This window comes from Cladophialophora bantiana (genome assembly GCF_000835475.1).
Source record: "Cladophialophora bantiana CBS 173.52 unplaced genomic scaffold supercont1.4, whole genome shotgun sequence".
Classification (NCBI taxonomy): domain Eukaryota; kingdom Fungi; phylum Ascomycota; class Eurotiomycetes; order Chaetothyriales; family Herpotrichiellaceae; genus Cladophialophora; species Cladophialophora bantiana.
This window is the reverse complement of record NW_015971578.1, coordinates 1129830-1151282: the sequence shown is the minus strand read 5'-3', so window position 1 is coordinate 1151282 and position 21453 is coordinate 1129830. Positions and strand designations below refer to the sequence as shown.

Genomic DNA, 21453 nt, shown 5'->3' with positions numbered 1-21453 from the left:
ATCCCGGAACGTCTTGTTGATCATTTCTCACACGATTTTCCAGTCAGTGCAGATCAAACAGCCCCTCAACACAAGCCCCAGTACGATAGCACAGGTCCCTGCCGCATCCCTGCCCCCAAGCCAAACCCGTGACTCTGAGTCTGACTCTCATTTGCACTACGACAAGACGCATACACGACCAACAACTCTGCGACGGACCCGTCTTTCGCAGACCAGACTCGGTGCCTGCTCCTCCACCTACCATACAATACGTGTGCGACACGCCAACCTTTGACATTTCCACGCCAAATATCTATCCGCTTTTCATCTCGGCCGGTACGATCTCTGCTCTGTTACTCCTTCATACTTCGAGTACCGACGCAAACCAACGCAGCGTCACTCCTATCTATCTCTTACTCGCTGCACCAAGCAACGCGGGAGTCCACCTGGTGAATTGACCAGTTGGTGGCAACCATATTTCCAACATCCCTCGCGGGCCTTGTCTCTACATTATCGGCCCGTCCTACCCGAATTTGGCGACGAGCGCCAGCCCCCTCTGACGGGGCTGAAGCCTCTTCATACGAGTCGACTGCACCGGTACTACAGCTGCCGCATGCACACAACAGTTGGCAGTCACTAGAAACGTCGCAGCGATCCCCAGAAACACGGCCTGCGACGTTTCGCTCCTCCCATCTGTCTTCCATCATTTGATTCAATGGGGTACACGATGAATCACGACACGTACTCTGGGCGTTACACGCCAACCTCGCCGTTGTCTCCAAGACTCCATGCCAGCCAGCAGCCACTCTCGCCTCAGCCGACACGGGGTCGACCCGCACCACATGCCCGGCAACCTTCCAGGAATCTGCACATGACGCTTCCTCGGTTTCATCCTGCCAATTTCGGCCACCTCGACTCACCAGCCACACCATCTTCCTCCGTGCAGAGCCCAGCCATTGGATTGAATCGGGTAACGCAACCCGTCGTGATGGAGTCACCAAGACTGATGCGTGAAAAGCAACGCGAGTTCATCGAAAGGACTACGTTGTCGGCCAAGATCGCGGCCTCCTCGATGGGCATCAAGCCTGGTGCACCACGATTGGATCCGTTGGGCAGCCCCAAAGGACCCGTCACGCCTCTGGCTCTCGAGGAAGGCGATGACTACTTCCAAGTTGCCGGAGCAGGCAAAGTTTCGCCAGCAGGAAGCCCAGGTCCGGCAAGAAGTCCGCGGAGTGACGGCTCGCCAGATAAGGAGGAATCGAAGAAGAACAAGAAGGTCAGACAAGCTGATGTCTATCAATGACGGCGGCAATGTCTTTCGGGTTGAGCGGGAATGTGCATTTGCAGGCTGCGAGCCTGTCCATTTGTCAGCGACTTTCCTTATTTTCCCTTGTTTTTGGCATATTGAAGCCCGACGAGGTTGGGCCGCGTCAAGGCACCACCCAAGCTACAGATTGCATCAAGCATTGCCTCAGTTGCTGGCGTTGGTGTTGGAAGTCTACGGAACCGAGCCGCCGAAGTTGCCTGGAGCAATTTTGGGTTTTCCATTCGGGAGTGAATGGGATATTCTCTGCATAGCGATTGTGAAGGTCGCTTCTGAGCATTGTCACGATGGGTATGAAAAATGTGGTCTAGCTGGCACGTCCATAGCATAGATAGACCAGAACGAGCAAGGAGAGTGTTTGAAGACTGCCCTGTGCCAGTCGCTGCGTCTGACTGTGCCGAGTATTCTGTCCTCTAATAGAACCCCCCGTACGGTCCGGACAGTCATACCCGTCGAGCTCGTATTTGCTGTGGCTGGGAAATGTACGGGAGGGGAGAGAACCAAAAGTGGCGGTGCATCGCTTTGATCCTTCCACCGTGTTTCACCAATGCCCCCAGAATTCCGATTCCACGACTCGAAGCGCTGAAGACGAAGGACCACCAGACTACAATTCACTCCTTTAAATTCGACCTTTCACTCTTTCCTACATTTCCTCCCTACAGACTTGTCTCTGCTCGCGACAAATCGTCAAGGCATCACCGGCTCCCCTCCCTTTCAGGCCACCTTCTCCCGGCCATGCTTCATCAGGCCACGCAACAGTCCTCGAGGTGACACCGTCGTTTTTGTTGTTGAAATCTGGTCTGTCGCGAGGACATGGCATACTTCGACATGCGACAGCCACGCAGTAGCAGCCGGACCACTGCCCTCGGCATCCTCCTAGGGGTTGTCTTTATCTACTTCCTCTACAGCATCCACCACACCTCGATCGACCAGTCCGAACTGCGTTTACGAGTCCAGACGTCCGCAGCCGACAACCCTCTCTCTCCTCCCACCTCGGCCTTTCGCAAGCAATCCAATTCCCAAAATGCTCGTGGTGTCCGCCGTCCGCCTCCCGTCGTGCACTATCAGCTCAATAACTTGACCGCCTCGGCATATCCGGCCCAGAAGCACGAGAAAGTTCTTATTCTAACCCCTCTGGCCCGCTTCTACCCTGAATACTGGGCCAATCTCATGGCCCTGACCTACCCCCACGAGCACATCAGCCTAGGTTTCATCACTCCCAAGACGAAGGAAGGCAATGCGGCAACGGCCGCTCTACAAGAAGCAATAAGGGAGACACAATCAGGCCCGGAGGAGCTACGGTTTCAATCAGTGACTATTTTGCGGCAAGATTTTGAACCGCCACTGACTTCCCAGGATGAAAAGGAGCGCCACAAGATGGAAAATCAAAAGGTCCGGCGAGCATCCATGGCTCGGGCACGGAATAGCCTGCTCTTTACCACCATCGGCCCCCACACATCTTGGGTGTTATGGTTGGATGGCGACGTGGTCGAGAGTCCCCCCACGTTGATCCAGGACTTGGCCAGTCACGACAAAGCTGTCGTCGCTCCCAGTTGCATGCAGAGATTTGTCAATGACGAAGGAGAAGAGGATATCCGACCCTACGACTTCAACACCTGGCGCGATAGCGACGTGGCACAGGAGCTCGCCAGCAAGATGGGCCCTGATGACCTCCTGCTGGAGGGATATGCCGAGATGGCCACTTACCGAACACTCATGACCAAGCTGGCCAAGATGGATAAAGATCGCGACGAACGGCGTCTGATGCCCTTGGATGGTGTGGGCGGGACAGCACTATTGGTGAAGGCCGAGGTGCATCGAGATGGGGCCATGTTCCCTGCCTTTCCTTTCTATCATCTTATCGAGACGGAGGGCTTCGCGAAGATGGCGAAGCGGCTTGGATTCGAGATCTGGGGTCTCCCCGATTACTTTGTAAGTCCCTGGGGACTTCTGTTCTTGTGTAATGATCTGCTGACCTAGGCATCGACAGGTGTACCATTATAATGAATAGATACGCCCGTGATGAATCCCCAGAATACCAGAGTTTTGACTTTCCAAAAGGCCAAAAGATTCCAATGCCTTGCGAATTTCCTCTTTGCAATCCGATGTCAGCTCGAATTACAGCAAAGCTGCAACGTCTTATCATAGGCCATCTGCCGGAACTAGTGAGGCTGAAAGTCCGGGGCTCGTTTGGCCATTTCACATGACGCCTCTACGCTACAGGCCCATGCAGGTTCGACTCTCTGACAACTTTGAATGTACAAGATATATCGCGATGCATCTCTCTCGCTCCATTTAATACCATGATGACCCACGTGCCATATGTTGTTTAGGAGCAGACAAAATATTCACTTCCCCCCCGTCGGGACAGAACAAAACCTATTGCGAGCTTGCGCACGAGGAGGAGATTGAAGCCGGTCGTCGGTCTCTAGCAATTAACCCTTTGGGCGGAGCCACGGAATATTCCACGTATCTTTAGCAAAAGTGCTATATGTAGGAAGTCCAGAGACGGCGCGCCTGCAAGGAGGAAGGAAGGAAGGAAGGATCTCTGACAATCTGGAGCCAGCAAAGGTCACAATCTGTGAGAGAGAATAGCGAGTACAGCGAGAATAGAAGGGATTTCCGGACTTGGCACCTCCGCGATTATTACATGGGCACTCTCGCTTGGTCTATGCTATGCATGTACGGAATATATCGTGCGTTCGGATCCAGGACGTTTAAAATAAAAAAAAAAAAGGGGGGGGGGGGGGGGTGCGTGTCCGTCGAAGGTGGGAATTCCACCAAGGAGGCACTAGAGGCAGGTACGTAGGCAGGCAGACGGACAGGCAAATGCATCAATGGATCGAAACCAGTTAAAAGAAAAGGAAGGGGAAGGAATAGTGTTGATTTCCCATGAGATGAATGACATGGTACTTGGTTTTGGTTTTGGTTTTGCTCATTAGGAATTTTTTTTCCCCAGCAACTTGGGTATTATGCTGGATTATCGCCAGCGGATCTCCATGAGGTATCTATGTACCTAAATGAGGTCCCGGCCCTAGAGGACTCGGGGTTCATTGAGCTAGTCAATCAATCGGCTTCAGCATTCATTTGGCCCATCCGCCCAACTTGTCCCTCTTGATCTTCTTCGCCCGTCTGAGACTATATTTCGCGCGCTTTGCGAGTTTCTTGTCGCCGCCTTCGCCACCACCGCCACCACCACCACCACCACCACTGCTCGTCCCGTTCTGGGGCATGGCGGTGGTGACGTTGTAGATGGCGTCGGCGGGAGTGAGGTCGAACTGGATAGTGGCGTTGCCCTCACGGTAAGTACTCACCAAGGGGCCCTTGGTTTTGTACGCGGGCGTGAGCGGTGTCTTGCCCGTGGCGATGTCTCTGCTCGCGAGGACGCGATCCAGCATCTCGAGCGACACCAAAGGCTGGTAGAACGGCACCTCATGCCCGGACTGGAAGATGCGCACGAACGCGAATTGTCCCGCCTGGCGCACCTGGCCGTGCACGATCCCGTCGGACGTCGAGATGTTGACGAAGCCCGCGCTGCTGTACCCCGCTGCTGCGGTGCTGGCGACGTGCTCGGCCACCACCTGCCCACCCAGCCAATTGCAGTTGTAGTCGGCGTCGCCAAAGTACATGGTCACCGACACGTTCTGGGCTAGTAGACTTTGGAGGGCCGCGACGGTGCCGATCTCGCGGTCGTCGTCGCCCGTAGCCCCAAAGGCATTGCCCACGGCGGCATTGCTCTCCGTGTAGTTGACGTACGCGCCGATGGCGGCCTGCACACGCGCCGTATTCAGGTAGTCGATATAAGTCGTCGGCGGGAACGGGTCCGGCATCAAGTACCGCACGTCGTACTCGTCGCGGTTCAGGTAGATGTCGTACATGTTTTCCACCTGCTGGTAGCAGAAGTTGTCGGCCGCTGTGCAGATTTCGTCGATTTTGCGCGTGTTGCAGTCCACCGTCTGGTCGTAGCAGTTTCCACGTCCGTACAGGCTGTTGTATATTTGATCTAGCGGGCAATCGTCGTCAGTTCAGTCTTCAGACGCTCGGAGAGGTGCCCGGGAATATGAGGCCACAGGGTTGTTTGGGAAGGAGGAGAGAGAGGGGGGGAGAGGGGGATTAAACAGAAAGGTGTGAAGAATGTGGAAGACCCAGGGGCAAACACACTTTTGATGCTTTGGTTATATGGATCGTAGTTGTAGGTATTTCCCGGAAACACGGTGAAGTTGTAGTAGGCTTGATATTGGATCAACGGATCGTACCAGCCGTTGCCGATCAGGACGTGCTCGAGGCGGATGTTGTGTGCTCCGGTGATGTTCTTCGCATTTTGCTCTTCAAAGTACTCCGACATGAGAGGCGCATAGTGTCCGCCTAGTGCACTGGTCAGCCTTTTCCTTTCTTCTGATCTTCAAGGGTGCGGTGGTAGACGAGCAGAATCGTAGCACCGTCTCCTCCACCAAAAGCCAAAACCACGTACCATATGACTCAGTCGCAAAGTTGATCCCTTCTCTCGCATATTGCGGAAATACGCCCATGAATCCCTGCAGCGTCTTCCACATGTTCGGTGCCGTCGCGGGCGTGTTGTTCGCAGTCAACGACTCGTTCCAGTACGAGTATGTCCCGCAGGACCAGTCACTGGCGTATTCTGGACAGGTGTTGCCGGGCAGTTCAACCAGATATCCGGAATTCGGGTCCTCGTAGCCGGGCACGGGGGATGAGTAACTGAGTCCAACTTGCGTGGGCTGGTCGATGAAGATCATGTTGGAGACGTTGGACCACGAGTATGGGTTGTTCACCGCGTCGCCGTCTAGATTGATTCGGCATGGTCCCAGCTCTTGAAACAGGCCGATCATAGAAGACGAGCCCGGCCCGCCATTGATCCAGATGGTGAGCGGCGCCGTCGTGGGATCCATGTTCCGAGCCTCGAAGAACCACCAGAAGATGTGTTGACCAGGCGACACGTCGGCGTATCCAGCATAGCTCTTCACGTCGGGGTCTTGCTCGCAGATGCCCGCGGGGACGGACTTGTAGCGGACTGTGACGCCTGCATAGCCCGTCTTGCTTGTCAAGTTCTTTGGCGGAGCCACGAACTGAGAGAAAGCCAGCTGGGCGCCCGAGGCCAGCAGCAGAGCTGTAGGAAGCAAAGAGATCATTGTGGAACGGCGCTTCAGGACGCGCCCCGTAAAGAAAAGAGATATAGAGAAGAGCGAGGGTGGCACCGAAGGGAAACCTCGACCTGCGTCTTTCAGGCAGAGATGGTCCTTTTTGTAGCACGACAGGCAGCTTCGCGCACGACCTACCTTACCCTTTCGTTTCCACCTGGCTCGACCCGAGGCATTGTAACGATGGAATGACAGCTGCAGTGAGGATGACGATCCTACCCCACGAGCTCGGGAGTGACCGAAAGAACGCTGCCAAAACCCTCAATTGCATGGATAAGAGGGTGCCAGGGAGGGGGGAGCCCATGACGATGGGCCTGCAGCTCCGCGATGGAGGCACATCGCAGGGATGAGAGAGAAAGCCGTACTTTTCGCTGGTTAAGGTCGCAGAGGAAGCAAGAAGGAACACCACGAGCTGCCTGTTCTGGCATGTCGTTCATCTTAGTCGTGCGACCCTAAGCTCTTGGTCGACAAAGCTTGCCCAAGCTTGCCCACCAAGGGCTTCGAAGATAAGAATGGACCGCGATAGAGCCAGTGGCACGCGAGCGGCTCCTTTTCCCCTAGTGTCTAGAAGTCAAGAAGTATCGTCGTGGGGAAAGGTAGCATTGCACTGAGCGCATTTGTCCTGTTCGAGGTCTGGAGGAGGCGAAAGTCAGGCCCTAAATGAATCCCTGATCCCGGATGATCACGGGACCACGAAGCGACTGATAACTGAGAACTGCCCAGAACCATTGGGGCGCGGTGAATAGCGTGAGTATAACGATCCTCGGTCGGGCGACGATGAGGAAGGATTCCGTTCCTCCCGCAAATCCCGCCTTGTTTATCGTATATCGATGGACCTTTTGACGTCAAGTCCTACCCACGTTCCGATTATGTATATACACGGAAAGTCAGCCACGAGGAGTATACCAGCCCCATGGTCGTTGATTGAAGATGTTGGGGATAAATTGAGGGATCCCATGCCAAGGAGGAGAAATATAGAGGATGGGAATACAGAGCAGGGCTTTACCATTATCAACCCTCGCTTCGAAGTACATCCATTTTATTGCGAGCTCAAGATGCGTCATAAGAGTCTGTTGCCCAGATCGCGACTATGGAATCAAAATTCAAATGCCCTCAAAAACATCCATATCAGAAGAACTTTTCTGCTCTTGCCACCATATGTTTGGTGCTCGTCGTCCATGCTTCATTTCATTTTGATCGAAATAACAATTTCCTCAGAGATGCTGTCATCTTCCTCCTTCACATCATATTCCTCCGCACTAAAATCCGTGATCCAGATCGTTCTGGTCACTCCTGTGCCTCCTGCTGCATCGAAATCGTCGTCGATCTCATAGGTAACTTTCACAAGTCCCTGTGCCAGACGTTCCTCGTCTGTAGGCTCCTTTTTGATGCTCTGTCTCGGTGGGCCGGTCTGGACCTTGGCTGACTTACTGTCCTCGGCTTTTGACCGCTGCGGACGCTTGACAAGAAGTTCCAGAGGACACTCAGTGTTGTTGTAGGCCCAACTAGACTGACTGTTTCGTGCACTGCAACGCGCGCAGTTGCGACGATGGTTCCAGAAGGCTTGGTGGAGAGAAAGCTTCAGATCATTCGGCAACACAGTGTCAAGGTGAGTGCACATAATGATCTCATCGTTGCAATATCCCGGTACCTAACCGAGAAGCTTTGCCATACCAGCGACATGGGTGTCCACGGCAAAGACAGGCAATGACATGTTGAAGGACATTAGGCAGGACGCTGACTTGACGCCGATCAATGGAAGCGACACAAGATGGTCAAGCAGAGCTTGTTTGCCTTCTTGTTTGTAAATGTCCCAGAGGTAGTCCACAGACAGCAAGCCAGGAACAAAATCGGCAGCGCCGCGTTCGTTGCCGATGTACACAACCTCGCCATCCTTCAAGGGCTCCAAAAGTGCGACATTTCTTTCATAGACAATGTCAAGAATGTCTTTGATGGCTTTTGGTTTCTTGTTCACCAGCCCCGCCTTTTTCAGGACCTTTTCAAGTTTTGAAAGACCCTGTACACGCATTGCGTGATAGTTTGGTTTTTTGCCCGTGATCCATTTGCCATTGACCCAATAAGGGTAGGCGAGGAGCATCCGCTGCTGTGCGTCCAATGCTGACTCATTGGTGCATGCTTGCGAAAGGATGACGCGGACGATGGAGTCGACAGAAACTCCAGCACCAGCATGGAACGGGTTGGTTGAAGTTCCTTCTGTTGCGGCAACCTCGTTGATTGCGCGCCGTTCTTCCTCGAGAATCTGCGAGACGTTCCGGATTTCGTACGGAGATGGCGACGTCCAATACCACAGATGGTCGTGGCCGAACTGGAAGCGTGTCTTGTTGGTATACGGTGTCTTGGGCCGTCGCTTCTTCATCTTCTTCAAGAACCCGCCAAGAGATTTCGATGAGAAAGTAACAAAGGGACCACGAATGTCTTCCTTTGCTGTATGATGCGGTTAGCCACCATTTCGTGGAAGCATTTGGCAAAATCCACACCTTTCTTGGCAGCTCTAATCCGTCCAGTAACTGTGCCATCTTCGCCTCGATCACGAAGAGCACGGTGAACAGTGGGGACGCCCGACGGCTGAGTAAAACCAGCGTCTGGTTTGAATTCTCCATCGTCATCTCCACCAGATGTTTTGCTTTTCTTCCTGGGAAAAGCTACAGAATCTATGCAAAGTTAGCTTCAATCCCAGAAAACGAACAACACATCTCTGACCTTGATCATCGGATGGTTCGCGTTTGATGCCGGGGGAAGTAGCAGCAGCTCGTTGACGAACTGGTTCCCCATCAACCAAGTTCTTGGTTTGGATGGCCAGCTTGGAGTCCACAAGAACCCTCGTGGCTGTTACCCCAGCCTGCTTGCGGACTGGAAGCTTGAAGCACACGATAAGGCTTCGTAAGGCCGTCGATGTCTTTCGCACAGAAGATCTGGTGGTAATGCTGATATCTTTCATGGCGACATCCGGCCCGGCAGTAGGTGACACGGTCAGTTCTCCTGCAACGTTTGTGAGAGAGACCACAGTGTTGGTGCACACTTGTGTGAGCTGAGTGGCGGCGCAGGCTTGATCGATATTTTGGATAGCTATGGTCGTCTCTCTGGATATCTGTGCCCGTGTGGAGACCATCTTGAATAACGAAACAGCAATGGAAACAAAGTCGAACGCTAAACGTAAACATTTTGTCAGCTTCTTGTCTCTCAGCCGTCATTGAAGAAATGGAAATCAAGTATGAGCATGAAAACAAGGTGGTGCGAGAGGGATGTGGCCCTGACGGCCACAAATGCATTGCTAAGAACATGCAAGTGTATGATCTCAGCCTTGCCAGTCGTAGTCTATCCCGTGTTTGTGGTTGAATGTTGAGTATTTGTCGACTGGAAATCTAAACCCCTGGCTGTCTAGGCGCCGAGACATTTCGGTACAGACACTTAGCACATGTCGATTTGCAGTCAGCCCTGTCGTTCTCGGCCTGGACCCGCTTCTATAGCGAGCTTGTCACATGTCGATGGATAGAGATCCTTGTCGCCCTCCGTGTATGGGGATTTCCAGGGGCGGGGCACACAGTGAATGAGAGATGTCATCAGCCTTGCTGGGGCTCCGCGTTGACCCGCTTTCCTGAACAGAGAAACCAACGACCAGATTTGGCGGCATGAGCGGAGACTGTTGTGTAAGTAAACAATGCTAGGATTTTCCGCTTGTTGCAAGTGGCTGCAAGACGTACAGATGCTTCCACGTGCTTCGCTGTTCCGTATCACAAGTCGAAGGGCATTCTCCAGTTAACAACCATGAAAGAGTGTCATTCACAGCTGAGAGGAATGGACTCATCGCACTATCTCAACGTCGATATTCGCACAAAGACGATGCCGCAACATCCAATGTTACCGTCATGCATGGTTCGGGGAGTCTGGTTGGAGGAGAGAGCAGGACGAACAAAGTAATGACTTACCAAAAAACCTCAAAGTGATGTTGAACTGACGAATACAAGACAGATCGACCGCAAACAAATCAAAAACATGGACGCAAGCAGGCTCGAAAGCAGATGATGTTTTGGTAAATGATCAGAGGCGTCGATGTATCAAGCTAAATGAGAGTAAGCAATGTAAGCAGAAGAAAGACGGTTGAAGCTTGATGGAATGATGGTCGAAAGGAAGAGGATGAAAGAAGAGTCTGAGGTGGTATATATAGATGAGAGACAAGGAGCACATGCTCGTCGTCGTCCACATGTCAACTGCTTTCCTTGCCGTCTGACGCCGCTGCTGGCCACGTGGACATCATGTCTCAGGCTCGAGGGCCAGAAGTTTCTCTGCAGTAACGATTATTGTGAATTAGGCCATGTGAGAGCGAAAGAGAGGGGGGAAGGATGAGTTGAGTGGATTTTGACGAGAAAATGATGTAGAAGAGAGGACAGACTTACAAAAAGACTGGTCGGTGTCGACGGCAGAAGATCTTGGACGGTCTCGGGGGTCCGCAGAGTCCGGGTATCTTGGACCTCTTATTTCCAGCTTGTGATATTTGATGTCTGTATATATATTGGTGGATGTCAGTGTATCAGACAACCAACATACTCATGGGAGTGAGCAGATTAAATCAGGGTGTGCTCTCCAGATTACTGGGGCTGAATTAAGCAGCAATCTGAGGAATCTTGATTGCTGTTTGTCCTCAGCACCCAACATAGTGACCTGCTTTATTGCGAGGGACAAACAACAAAATGCAACTCCCAAGGTGTAATGTTACCAGAATATCGGACTCACAAAGAAGAATGCTGGAAGAGAAGATCCTTCGCAAAGGTTCAATTGGCGTCCTGCGTTTGCCTATGTCAGCAAAACAGTTCACAACTGTTGGTGTCCTCCGCGTGGAAATGTTGAAGGAGTCTGGGAAGCATCAAAGAAAATGTTTGTTCCCATTGAAACTTGGGAGAGAAGACATGCACCTTTCCTGTTCAAACTATCACCTGAGGAAACACCACAAGGTCGAAAGCGAAGTTGAAGAGGAAGCCTGCAGGAGTTCAAAAAGAGCAGGTGATTAAATAGCTGGATGGTCTTCTCAATGCAACAAGGTAACGAAAGAGTGACGGATAAGTAACGAGAAGAAGGAATCGCTAGACCTCACTTTCCCACGACGGAGTAAAGGCGAACTGACGTCTGGACGATACTGTAGGGTCTCGAACCGGACACAATTGGGGAAGCCAATTGTGCGCGAGTTGATGACGGCCCGGCGACGGGAAAGAAAGAAGATGTCTCAGAGTGTCGGAGGGTGTGAAAGGGATTCGAACAAGAAAGAACACAGTAAAAGAGGTGAAAGTGAACTGAGAAAGTGAGCTGGAGGAGTATCGCAGCCATCTGGAGTCGGTATGGAGTCGAGAAATAAGCTTAAATGTGGCGTGGGCGTCCATTGGGTGTCGGAGGGAGGGGGATCTATGGGGAGTCGGAACATCGAAGACTTCCGCTCCGCCACAATTCTGAAGATGCCCAGATGCCCAGATGCCCAGGCCAAGAAAATCATCCGCTCCAAGCGGACAACTGGATGGAGGATGTCTTGCTCTCCAGACAGTCTGGGAATTGAGCAGAGCATGGAAGAGAAAGGAGGCACGGCCGCTGTTCAAGGGGCTATTCTGTCAGCATATGTACAGCATTTTGCTCACCTCTGTACTAATGCGCAACTCCAACGTGCGGTCCAACCACCTTCCAATTCCTGTTATGCATGCTCCGGAAGCGGTGCGGCCACCCATGTCAGCTCTATTGATATCCAGTGTCCTGTGTTCAATATGTGCAAGCCCGACACCATGACCGATAACCCGCCAGCAACGCTTTAACGCACATGCTGAATGCGACCCAGGGTCCCGCTGAATCCCCAGAAAGGACAGAGGTGCTTGATGCTGCACGTCCGTTAGCTCTTGAGCAGTGCTAAATCAAAGCAGCGCAATTTCTCTTGAAGCCGCTGAGAACTCCATTTTTCTGAGGCCTTAACCAGTCCATCGGGAGCCCAGTTTCTTGATCTGTTTTTCATTATCAGCCTTCCAGGAAGCGTACTCTTGCTTCTCTTTGCCGTCAGCACCGTAAATGCTGTGACGCAATTGACCCCATAACTCCAACTGCTTCTGGAACCCCGAATTCGGTTTGGCCTTTGACCGGCCACCACGAACAAAGCGGAATGCGGTGTCGTAATCAAGGTCCATTTCTTCCATGATAAAGCCAATTACAACTGCAGCGGACCGTGATACCCCTTTCTGGCAATGGACAAGGACTCCACCATCATTACTCTGCAGACTTGATTTGATGAAAGCACAGGCCTCCTCCAGGATCTTGAGCAGGTCGAAGTTGGCGTGGTCACGGAGGCTGATCATTTTGAGGACGAATTCTGCTTCACGTCCTGGAGGCACTTTGGGCTGCTTATCTGGATTGTCAATGACAGAGAGAACGTATCTGATCCTTGGCCGGTTCGGGGTGTTGTAGTTGGGGCTTAGGACTGCGGCGGCAGTGTGAATGCTGTCCGGTAAGCGTCAGCCCACCCCGGCGTGCAGGACAATGTGAGCACATGGGACAAGCTTCACTCACTCTGACAGGTACAAGTTTGGCAATATCTTGTCTGGAATAAGTGGAGCTGTTGTTGTGGAGGGAGTGGCACAAGGGCTGTTCATTTTGGAGGTTGTTGACATGGTGAGGGGGCTCTTTATCGGCATAGACTTTGAAACAACATTCATGGCGCGCTGCTGGTTTGACCGAACAGACCTGGGAGAAGATGGTATAGTCAACATCATGATGGCGGTGCTGCTCCGGTCTGGCAGCTCTTCGCCAAGTTGAAATGAGGACCTTTGCTGGATGGGATGACTATGAGTCCGGCAGAAAATTTAGCTCGGAATAAGGATGTTCTTTGTCACGGCGTATTCTTTGATGAAGGTATGGAGGAGGCTCGTCGTCTTGTGACATTTTGGACGCGTCCCAGGCAGAAGGACAAAGACCAAGAAGGGGACATTGGATTGATATTGGGAGGGTGTTTGTGCACCTGAGCTGAGTGTCGTCAGGACACGCCGGGGGGGAGGGGGGCACGGGAACGAAGGGAGTGGAAACAAGAGGATCCATGGCCGGTGATGATGATACTACTGAACTGTATAGATGGTAGTATGCGAACTGAGGATGCTGGAAACGCGCACGAGGCGATTCAGGAGAAGCCGCTTGGTCCGCCGGCGCCATGGCCAATCGAGTCTCTGCATTTCTCCGCCCCAAAACTCTGGGCATGGCCTGCTTCCCGCCGCCTGAACACAAAGAGCGAGAACGGTGACCGGCGACTCCAGTCCATTTGCTCCGTGCATGGCAGCTCCGTCCTACGTAATCTCTTCATATGATCCCTCCCGCCTTCTACTCAGCATCTTGTTCAAGGATGGCCGGCTAATTAAGGCAGTGGGGAGAATGTTTCCATCAACTCTCATTATCTTCATTGCAGTCATGGCATCGATATCCGCTTGCTGCCCCTTTCTCCATTCGGCTCGCTTGTTTCCAGCTCTCGTCGGGCATTCAGTTTCAAAATCCCCCGGCCAAGACACAGTGTCGCATTGCAAAGGCCTGACGGTTCGGTAAGCAAAGCATTGTTGATCGGATAGTCCTGATCCAGGCACAGGCTAGTGGCTCCTGGTCGGGGCTCTCACGGGCCCTAAGAGGGTTCCGGTGAACTTCCCAGCCAAAACGCTGCTTGTCGGATGTCCTTTTGTACGTTGGACGTGTACCACCACAGCCCAGTCCATTTACAGGGCCGAGCCAATTCACTGCCGTATTTCTTCGTTTATCTTGCTGGAATTTGGCATCTGTCCTGCGGGCGATACATCGTGGGATGGGTTCGGAGACCAGACGTCTTTCATGACCATCTGTCGCATCATTGACTCATGTCGTGACTTCGCCGTAATTTGCCTTCCACTTCTTGACCCTTCGAGCAATATCGCCTTCTGTTTGTTGCATCGGATTAAGTTTCCGGTCTCTTACCATGGCTTTAATGTCGTCGCCATGCTTTTCCACCAATTTGGCGATCCATTCTTCTTCCCGCTGGCTCTGCTGTCGTGGTCGTCTCTTCTTTGCCAACAGTTCTTCCTCATTTGCAACCTGCGCTTCCAGCTCTGTCACGATGCCATTTGCGGGCTGCCCCATCGGCGGTTCCCTTTCAACATCCATAATGTCGTTTAAAGGGTCATTCAGTGGATTGTCATTAGCCCCGCCGGTCTCTGGTCTGATGACCCTGACGATATGGCCTGTTTCCGGGTCTCGCTCGACTTGGACTTCTTGGGGTGTTATGTTGGCAGCTTGCGGCCCGGGAATGGCAAAGGGATTCCTCTGAATGCTTTTTGTGTCTGTTTTGTCCTTGCTCGCCTTCCTTTCTGTCCCGCCTGTCGCAGCATTCAATCTGGAGGACAGCCCTAGTCGCTTATAGTTTTGCGATAGCGTAAGCTTTCGATCCCTGCGTAAGACATCAGTCGCCGGCATTGAATAGCGTTTATACGACTGCAACTCGTACCAATTCTTTGCAATTGTCTCATTGCCGAGAAAATTGATTCTCTTCTTGCCAGCCTTTGTCCTATTGTCTTTCGGCCTGGCTTTCGGAATCGAAGACCTGTTCTTCTTTTTCTGTCTTTCGCGACCCATGTTGGCAGGAATGTCCCAATGCTTCTGTCGAACAATAGAATGTATGTCTGTCGGAGGCAATTGCTTTGCCGAATGTTTTCATCAGCGAGCAGAAAATCCGCAGCTCGGAAATGTGTATTTAGCCGAGGATTTCCCGATATCGATAACGCCAACATGCCCCTGAATTCTTAGCACTTCGCAAAAGTCCCTTTGGTGCCTCTTCAATGCTTGCGCAGTCGCGTGCCGTTTCACCCTCGGTCTGAAGACAAGCGACGATGGCTTCCCCACGTTTTAAACGGTCAAACATGATCAAGTACTCTGTTTACGCACTATTCCTAGGTTTGGTGATCTCAGTGTGCGTAGAGGCTGTCGAGGGCAAGGACATCGGCCTGCTGACGAGGGAGGAAATCGAGGAGAAGGTCCAGGTATGCAAGACCAACCTTCCAACACCATAAACCAGCGCTGAGGCTTTGGCGACAGCAATGCGCCTTTGTGCAATCCCTCTCAGAGGCAAAAGCCAAGAATAACCCGGCACAAGCTTCATTGACGACCCAGCTTTTCGCCGCCCTCTTCCCTTCCTCCTCCCCAGCAATCAACGCCCTCCTCGCAACAGCCTACATCTCGGGCCCTCCAAATTTCCTCCTCGCACTATGTCCTCCCAACATCGACCCTTCGTCGCTAAGCATCATGGTCGCCTTCGCTGTCGGAGGCCTTCTGGGAGATACGCTCTTTCACTTGCTCCCCGAGATTTTCCTGGGTGAAGACGAGCGTGATCAAGTCAAGTTCGTCATGGTCGAACCGAACCGAAACCTCCTCCTGGGTGTGGGCATCATTGTTGGGCTGGTCACCTTCATGGCCATGGATAAAGCCTTGCGTATTGCTACAGGAGGTGACGGCGGCGGCCACTCCCACTCTCACTCCCACTCACACGCGCACGAGGAGAAACACGAAATTGCTACCAACGGCTCCGCAACGGCCACCTCCTCCAGAAAGGGGAGAGTAGCAGATGGGGATATGAGACAACGCAAGGCTCAGAAAGACACCAAATCCTTGTCCCCCTCCTCACCACCCGCACCTCAAAACCCGTCAGTCAAACTCGCCGGCCTCCTCAACCTGATCGCTGACTTCACGCACAACATCACCGACGGCCTGGCGCTCTCGTCGTCGTTCTACGCCAGCCCCGCCCTCGGCGCAACCACGACCATGGCCGTCTTCTTCCACGAGATCCCGCACGAGGTCGGCGACTTTGCGCTACTGATCCAGTCCGGGTTTTCGAAGCGCAAAGCCATGGGCGCCCAGTTTGTCACGGCCGTGGGGGCCTTTCTGGGCACGCTGATTGGCATCTTCGTGCAAGAATACGGCGGCGGCGGGTCGAAAAGCGCGGCAGATGACACATTGGCAGGCGGAGGAGGCATCTGGGGCACGAGTCTCTCGTGGGGAGACATGCTCCTCCCCTTTACAGCAGGCACGTTCCTGTACGTCGGCACCGTGGCGGTGATCCCGGAGCTGTTGGAGACGGGCCCGAATAAATGGGACGAGCTGAGAAAGACGGCACTCCAGTTCGGTGCCATGTTCGTGGGGGCGGCTATCATGTTGGGAATATCGTGGTCATAGTGGCGGTACCGATCGCCGTCATTGAATAGAAAACAACCGTTACCTAGGGTAGGTTCGCGCGGCCAGAGCTGGATTGGAGTGGGCACCGGTGGGTTGGATTGGATCACATTAGGTTGCTTCTACCTAATTATTACGACGATTCTGGCATGATGTACCATAGAACCGGGTTGACTGAATAGAATCGACGGCTCCACCCTGGTCGGGTCGATCAAGTACTTGACTTGCTGGGTAGTATAATAGAAAGTGAGATGACCATTATCATCTTCAGGCACGGCTCTTCCTCTTTCTTCTTTGCTGTTTCTGGCCCTCTGACTTCGTGCCACGTGTCACCGTCCCTGGTCTTCGCGCTTCATCAACGCCGTTAGAAGCCTGACCACACACCCCGCCCATTCCCACAGACTCAGGGTGTAGGCGTATCCCGTACCCACCACGGCCTTACAGACTTCCCACCCGTGGCTGGACACGGGATACTGCAATTTGGGCGGGATTCTCGTTTGGATGCCCAGTGCCCTTGCCCAAGGACTATCTTCGCAGATGGCCTTGACGTTGCACAGAGCCCTCAGCCCTTCGTCGCCGCCGAAGCGTCCGTAGCCGGAACCTTTTACGCCGCCAAAGGGCAAAGAGCACGCGTAGTAGGCTCCGAAGTCGTTGACGGCGACCATTCCTGCCTTGATCCCCTTTGCGCACTTTTGCACATCGCGCCGGTCGTGTCCAAAGACACTCGCGCCCAGGGCGTAATTTGTCGAGTTCGCGATACGAATTGCACTATCCACATCTCCTGCTTTCATGAGCAAGAAGACAGGCGCGAAGAGCTCAGTTTGCGCAATGGCCATTTCAGGAGTCACGTTGCTAAGCAGTGTGGGTGCGAAGTAGTTTCCGTGGGGATACTCAGGGTGACTGTATCGTCTGCCTCCACAGTGGAGGGTTGCGCCCTTAGCGACGGCAGCGGAAACCAAGTTCTCGATCCGGGAGAAACTGCGTGAGGAGATCATGGCGCCCATGTCGGGTGGGTTGTTGGGAGAGGAGTGAAGAACCGAGCCAAGACGAAGCGATTTGATTTTTGGAAGGACCTTGGCCAGCAACCTGTCATGGATCGCCGGCAATGCGATGACGCGCTCGGTGCCGATGCAGTTCTGACCGGCAGATTGGAAGACTCCACGCATGAGGATTGAGGCCACGTCGTCGATGGTCCTGATGGTTGTTGGGTCGTCAAGCACGATGGCGGGGTCTTTCCCACCCAATTCCACCGTTACAGGAGTCAACGATTTCGCAGCTGATGCACACACCTTGTGCGCGATTTCTCTGCTGCCAATGAAAGTGATGTGGTTGAGACCTGAGTGGCTGGTGAGATAGTCTGCAGTCTCTGGTAGACAGACGACATTCTGGACGAGGTCGGAACTGTGATTGCAGGCTCGAAGTGCTCCACGGATGATGTCGATGAAATAGAAGGTACTCCAGCATGTCTGCTCGCTCGGCTTCACCACGATTGCATTGCCTGCAAACAAGGCGGAAATGACGGGCGAGATGAAGTTGTGAAAGGGATAATTCCAGCTCACACAAGCTGCTACCACGCCGAGAGGTTCATAGATGACGGTATTTGATTTGTAGCACATAAGGAGGTTGGTTGGTCGCCTCGATACGCAGAGAGCTCTTTCCCCATGTTTGATGGTCCATTGTAGTTTCTCGACCGTGACAAGGATTTCGCCAAAGCAGGCATCTATTTTGGTCTTCCCCGAGTCGAGGCAGCACGCGGCCACAATTTGTTCCTGGTGGTCAAGGACATATCGAAGCAGCGTGCGGAGGACTTGACGTCGTTCTGCAAAAGACGTCTGCGACCATTGGACTTGAGCTTGCGCTGCTGCCGAGATGGTGGCATCAATTGCAGACGCGTCGGCTGGGGTCACGGGGGAACCGAGACGGCGACCGTCTGCTGGGCATCGAGGGTATATTCGGCCATTGCAGACCTGTGGAAAGAGTCAACATCAGACAGGGCAGATGATAGGACAGGGTCTTGCCTCGTCCTGAGGTTCGTCGCCTTTGTCTTCATGTTCACGACTCCAGAGATATTCGCTCTGTAGTTGTGGGGGAATAGGGACTGTGAAACGGACGGCGCTTTCTCTCACGGTGAAGAATACATGTGTAGAGATTGCAGTCAGCGCGGCGATGAGGAGTAGAAACAAGATGCCGGGAATTGCCAGGTGCCCATCGCAGCACCTGGAGATGTCGTCGAACAGCATCACAGCTGTCTTTCTCCATGCGGTTCTCGCACACTGGACCCCTGGCTTGCGCTGGGTTTGTTCCTGCATGCACCGCCACCGACGCCACAATTCAGCCAAGAAATCGAGGAGCGGCAATGCCACAAACGCCACAAACGCCACAAACGCCACAAACGCATCTCCGATCAGCCAGTCACGCGGCCGCTGGGCGCCCAGGATCATCGGCACGGATCTGCAAATGACGTCGATGCCCCACGCTCTCTTTCTCTGAAGGTCTTTCTGTCTCCCTTCTGCCAGCATGTGCCTTGTTTTTGTGCTCTCGATCGGACGTCAACTGGCATCTGACAGGCTTCGTGAGACACATCATTTCCGCTTTAGTCCCCACCATGGCATAATGCAATCATGGCTGTTTCCCATCCCAGCCCTAGTGGAACGGGCAACCCCGTGCGACGGGCATCTTCTTGAAGTGGCTGGCAGCACACAACGAACAGTGTGAGATCTACTCGTTAACGCGATTCGAGATGGGATTCCCCCACCCCTCCCCCGACGTCATGGCCTCATGACGTCGTACCTCCTCCTCAGCTCGTATTGGCTGGAAGGCCACTCCCAGTGACAGAATGTCCGAGCGCTAGGCTAATAAGTGATGTTATTTCGTGCCGGGCAAGAGTGAAGTGATACAAGTACAAAGGTGGCTTCTATCGTCACGCACCCACTCCTGCTCCTCCCTCTGTGAACATTCTAGACACCTTGATCCCCTTGTTTCTGAAGGCACACAAAAATCTACCTTCATCCTACTCAACCCGCTCATCCTCAATCCCAAGAACAAAATACACAAACAACACCCAGACATACCAATACCTCATCTCATCAAGCACACACACATACACACTGCCGCAATGGGTGCAGTCGTCTCCTGCGTACGTCTTCTCCATGTTTCCCAGTGCTCACCATCCTAATCACATCCTAACGACCTGACCAACAGTTTGAATCAATCTGTCGCACCATCGGCTCTGTGCTGATGGCCATCGTCAACGGCATAGGCGCCATCTGTACCGCCATCATCAACGGCATTGTCTCGCTCTTTGACATTGTCATCTCCTGCCTCACCTGCAACCGTTACCACCGAAGACACCGTAGGACGACGCGCACGCACCATACAACGAGTACTATCTGATTAATGGGCTCTCTCGAGCTGTGGAAGAGAAACGAGAGAGAGTCCACAACCAAGAATGGATCAGATGAGGGAGTGACGAGGAAGTCAACACCGGCGGGGGGGCATTCATTGACTTCAATACTACTACCCAGATTTCCTTTTTTTTGAAAAAAGAAAAGGCGGCTTGGACAGACCAGGAGAAAGAGCGGCTCCCACCTTGTTCCCAACCTGCATAATACCTACCTCTGCACTATTAGTACTACTACGATACCCGATGCGCTCCTCATGGCGCTGCCGAGCATAGAGAACGAATAATGATGATGATGATGACGATGTAAACAAACCAATGCTCAGTTCTTGAAACAACCAGTGCAGTGAACTACCTGTCATCTAGATATATACCTGAGAAAACTCCTGATCATCCCCGCCCGTGCTCAATCGCCACTCCTACCCCATCCCATCCCATACCATAACCTGCCCAACCTGCCCCCTGTCTAGCTTGACTTTTGTAGCTTAGCTGGCAGCCATATTAGCTATGCCAGCTAGCTGGTCAGACTGACCATCTCGCCTTCCCACCTGCCCCTTTCCCCCTGCACCGCCTCACGGACCACATTCTCATACACCCAACAGCCGACGTCTGCCCTCTTGATGGTATACCCGACCGCGGGCTTCGCCTCGGTGCCGCTTCGGACCTTGTTCAGCCCCACGGCGTCCTTGTAGTCGGCCCCGCCGGTGAGCAAGGTCGGTCTGATGCCGACAATGGCACGGAAGGCCGGGTCGGCGGACGCGGCGTCCCCGCGGAATAGGTCCTCCATCTTGCGCTTGTCGACGTGCGGGAGCGTCAGCATCTGGTGGTACAGGAAGCGGATGGAGCAGGGGACGTCTTCAGGGCCCCGCGTGATGCCGGTCGTGGAAATGAAGGCCAAGAGCGGCTTCATGTGGTCCTTGAGGGCGGGGTTTTCGGCGTAGATGTCGCGCATGGCGGCCAGCAGGGTCTGCGCGGCCGTCTCGCAAATGGAGGGGTTGTCGAGCTGCGCGATCTGGAAGGGGTGGCGCCAGTCAAATTGGAGCTTTGGGCTGCCGCCCAGCCCAGTGACCACGGCCGAGGGCAGGCCCGTCGGCGACGACGCGCAGAGCGTGCGCTTAACAGCTTCGACGTCGAGAGCGTTGCCTTGCATGATGGTCAGGTTGCTGATGGTCTCCGTGGAGAGGCCTTGAGCGCTAAGCTGGTCGCGCAGCTTCTGAGGCGTGCGCACGAGGGCGGTTGCTTTGTAGCCCGCCCTGAGGGTGTGGACCAGGATGGCGTTTGTGACGCCACCGGTAGCGCCAAAGAATGCGACGGTCGGGGAAGACATTGCTGAATGTGTGGTAAGATTGTTTCTTGGGAATGTATTGGTCGCTGGT

The 21453-nt window shown here is 53.4% G+C and overlaps 11 protein-coding genes across 11 annotated transcripts; 4 read left to right on the top strand and 7 right to left on the bottom strand.

Annotated features, from left to right (window-relative positions):
• Positions 1-706: 706 nt before the first annotated feature.
• Positions 707-1282, top strand: Z519_03195 (uncharacterized protein; the record flags this gene model as incomplete). Its single annotated transcript, XM_016760947.1, has 1 exon — positions 707-1282. One exon carries the CDS (start codon positions 707-709, stop codon positions 1280-1282), a length of 576 nt encoding a protein of 191 aa, XP_016622797.1.
• Positions 1283-2116: 834 nt separating this feature from the next.
• Positions 2117-3314, top strand: Z519_03194 (uncharacterized protein; the record flags this gene model as incomplete). The annotated part of the gene is made up of 2 exons (XM_016760946.1): positions 2117-3235; positions 3294-3314. The coding sequence occupies 2 exons, from the start codon at positions 2117-2119 to the stop codon at positions 3312-3314; spliced, it is 1140 nt and encodes a 379-aa protein (XP_016622796.1).
• Positions 3315-4386: 1072 nt separating this feature from the next.
• Z519_03193 (uncharacterized protein) lies at positions 4387-6450 on the bottom strand (the record flags this gene model as incomplete). Its single annotated transcript, XM_016760945.1, has 3 exons — positions 4387-5306; positions 5465-5668; positions 5775-6450. 3 exons carry the CDS (start codon positions 6448-6450, stop codon positions 4387-4389), a joined length of 1800 nt encoding a protein of 599 aa, XP_016622795.1.
• Positions 6451-7642: 1192 nt separating this feature from the next.
• Positions 7643-8080, bottom strand: Z519_03192 (uncharacterized protein; the record flags this gene model as incomplete). Its single annotated transcript, XM_016760944.1, has 1 exon — positions 7643-8080. The coding sequence occupies one exon, from the start codon at positions 8078-8080 to the stop codon at positions 7643-7645; it is 438 nt and encodes a 145-aa protein (XP_016622794.1).
• Positions 8081-8110: 30 nt separating this feature from the next.
• On the bottom strand, positions 8111-9589 carry Z519_03191 (uncharacterized protein; the record flags this gene model as incomplete). Its single annotated transcript, XM_016760943.1, has 3 exons — positions 8111-8904; positions 8958-9131; positions 9181-9589. 3 exons carry the CDS (start codon positions 9587-9589, stop codon positions 8111-8113), a joined length of 1377 nt encoding a protein of 458 aa, XP_016622793.1.
• Positions 9590-12422: 2833 nt separating this feature from the next.
• Z519_03190 (uncharacterized protein) lies at positions 12423-13115 on the bottom strand (the record flags this gene model as incomplete). The annotated part of the gene is made up of 2 exons (XM_016760942.1): positions 12423-12945; positions 13015-13115. 2 exons carry the CDS (start codon positions 13113-13115, stop codon positions 12423-12425), a joined length of 624 nt encoding a protein of 207 aa, XP_016622792.1.
• A 1219-nt stretch (positions 13116-14334) lies between these two features.
• On the bottom strand, positions 14335-15087 carry Z519_03189 (uncharacterized protein; the record flags this gene model as incomplete). Its single annotated transcript, XM_016760941.1, has 2 exons — positions 14335-14902; positions 14960-15087. The coding sequence occupies 2 exons, from the start codon at positions 15085-15087 to the stop codon at positions 14335-14337; spliced, it is 696 nt and encodes a 231-aa protein (XP_016622791.1).
• A 254-nt stretch (positions 15088-15341) lies between these two features.
• Z519_03188 (uncharacterized protein) lies at positions 15342-16680 on the top strand (the record flags this gene model as incomplete). Its single annotated transcript, XM_016760940.1, has 2 exons — positions 15342-15491; positions 15547-16680. The coding sequence occupies 2 exons, from the start codon at positions 15342-15344 to the stop codon at positions 16678-16680; spliced, it is 1284 nt and encodes a 427-aa protein (XP_016622790.1).
• Positions 16681-17006: 326 nt separating this feature from the next.
• On the bottom strand, positions 17007-19196 carry Z519_03187 (uncharacterized protein; the record flags this gene model as incomplete). The annotated part of the gene is made up of 2 exons (XM_016760939.1): positions 17007-18644; positions 18669-19196. 2 exons carry the CDS (start codon positions 19194-19196, stop codon positions 17007-17009), a joined length of 2166 nt encoding a protein of 721 aa, XP_016622789.1.
• A 596-nt stretch (positions 19197-19792) lies between these two features.
• On the top strand, positions 19793-20070 carry Z519_03186 (uncharacterized protein; the record flags this gene model as incomplete). Its single annotated transcript, XM_016760938.1, has 2 exons — positions 19793-19813; positions 19879-20070. The coding sequence occupies 2 exons, from the start codon at positions 19793-19795 to the stop codon at positions 20068-20070; spliced, it is 213 nt and encodes a 70-aa protein (XP_016622788.1).
• Positions 20071-20591: 521 nt separating this feature from the next.
• Z519_03185 (uncharacterized protein) lies at positions 20592-21404 on the bottom strand (the record flags this gene model as incomplete). The annotated part of the gene is made up of 1 exon (XM_016760937.1): positions 20592-21404. One exon carries the CDS (start codon positions 21402-21404, stop codon positions 20592-20594), a length of 813 nt encoding a protein of 270 aa, XP_016622787.1.
• Positions 21405-21453: the final 49 nt, after the last annotated feature.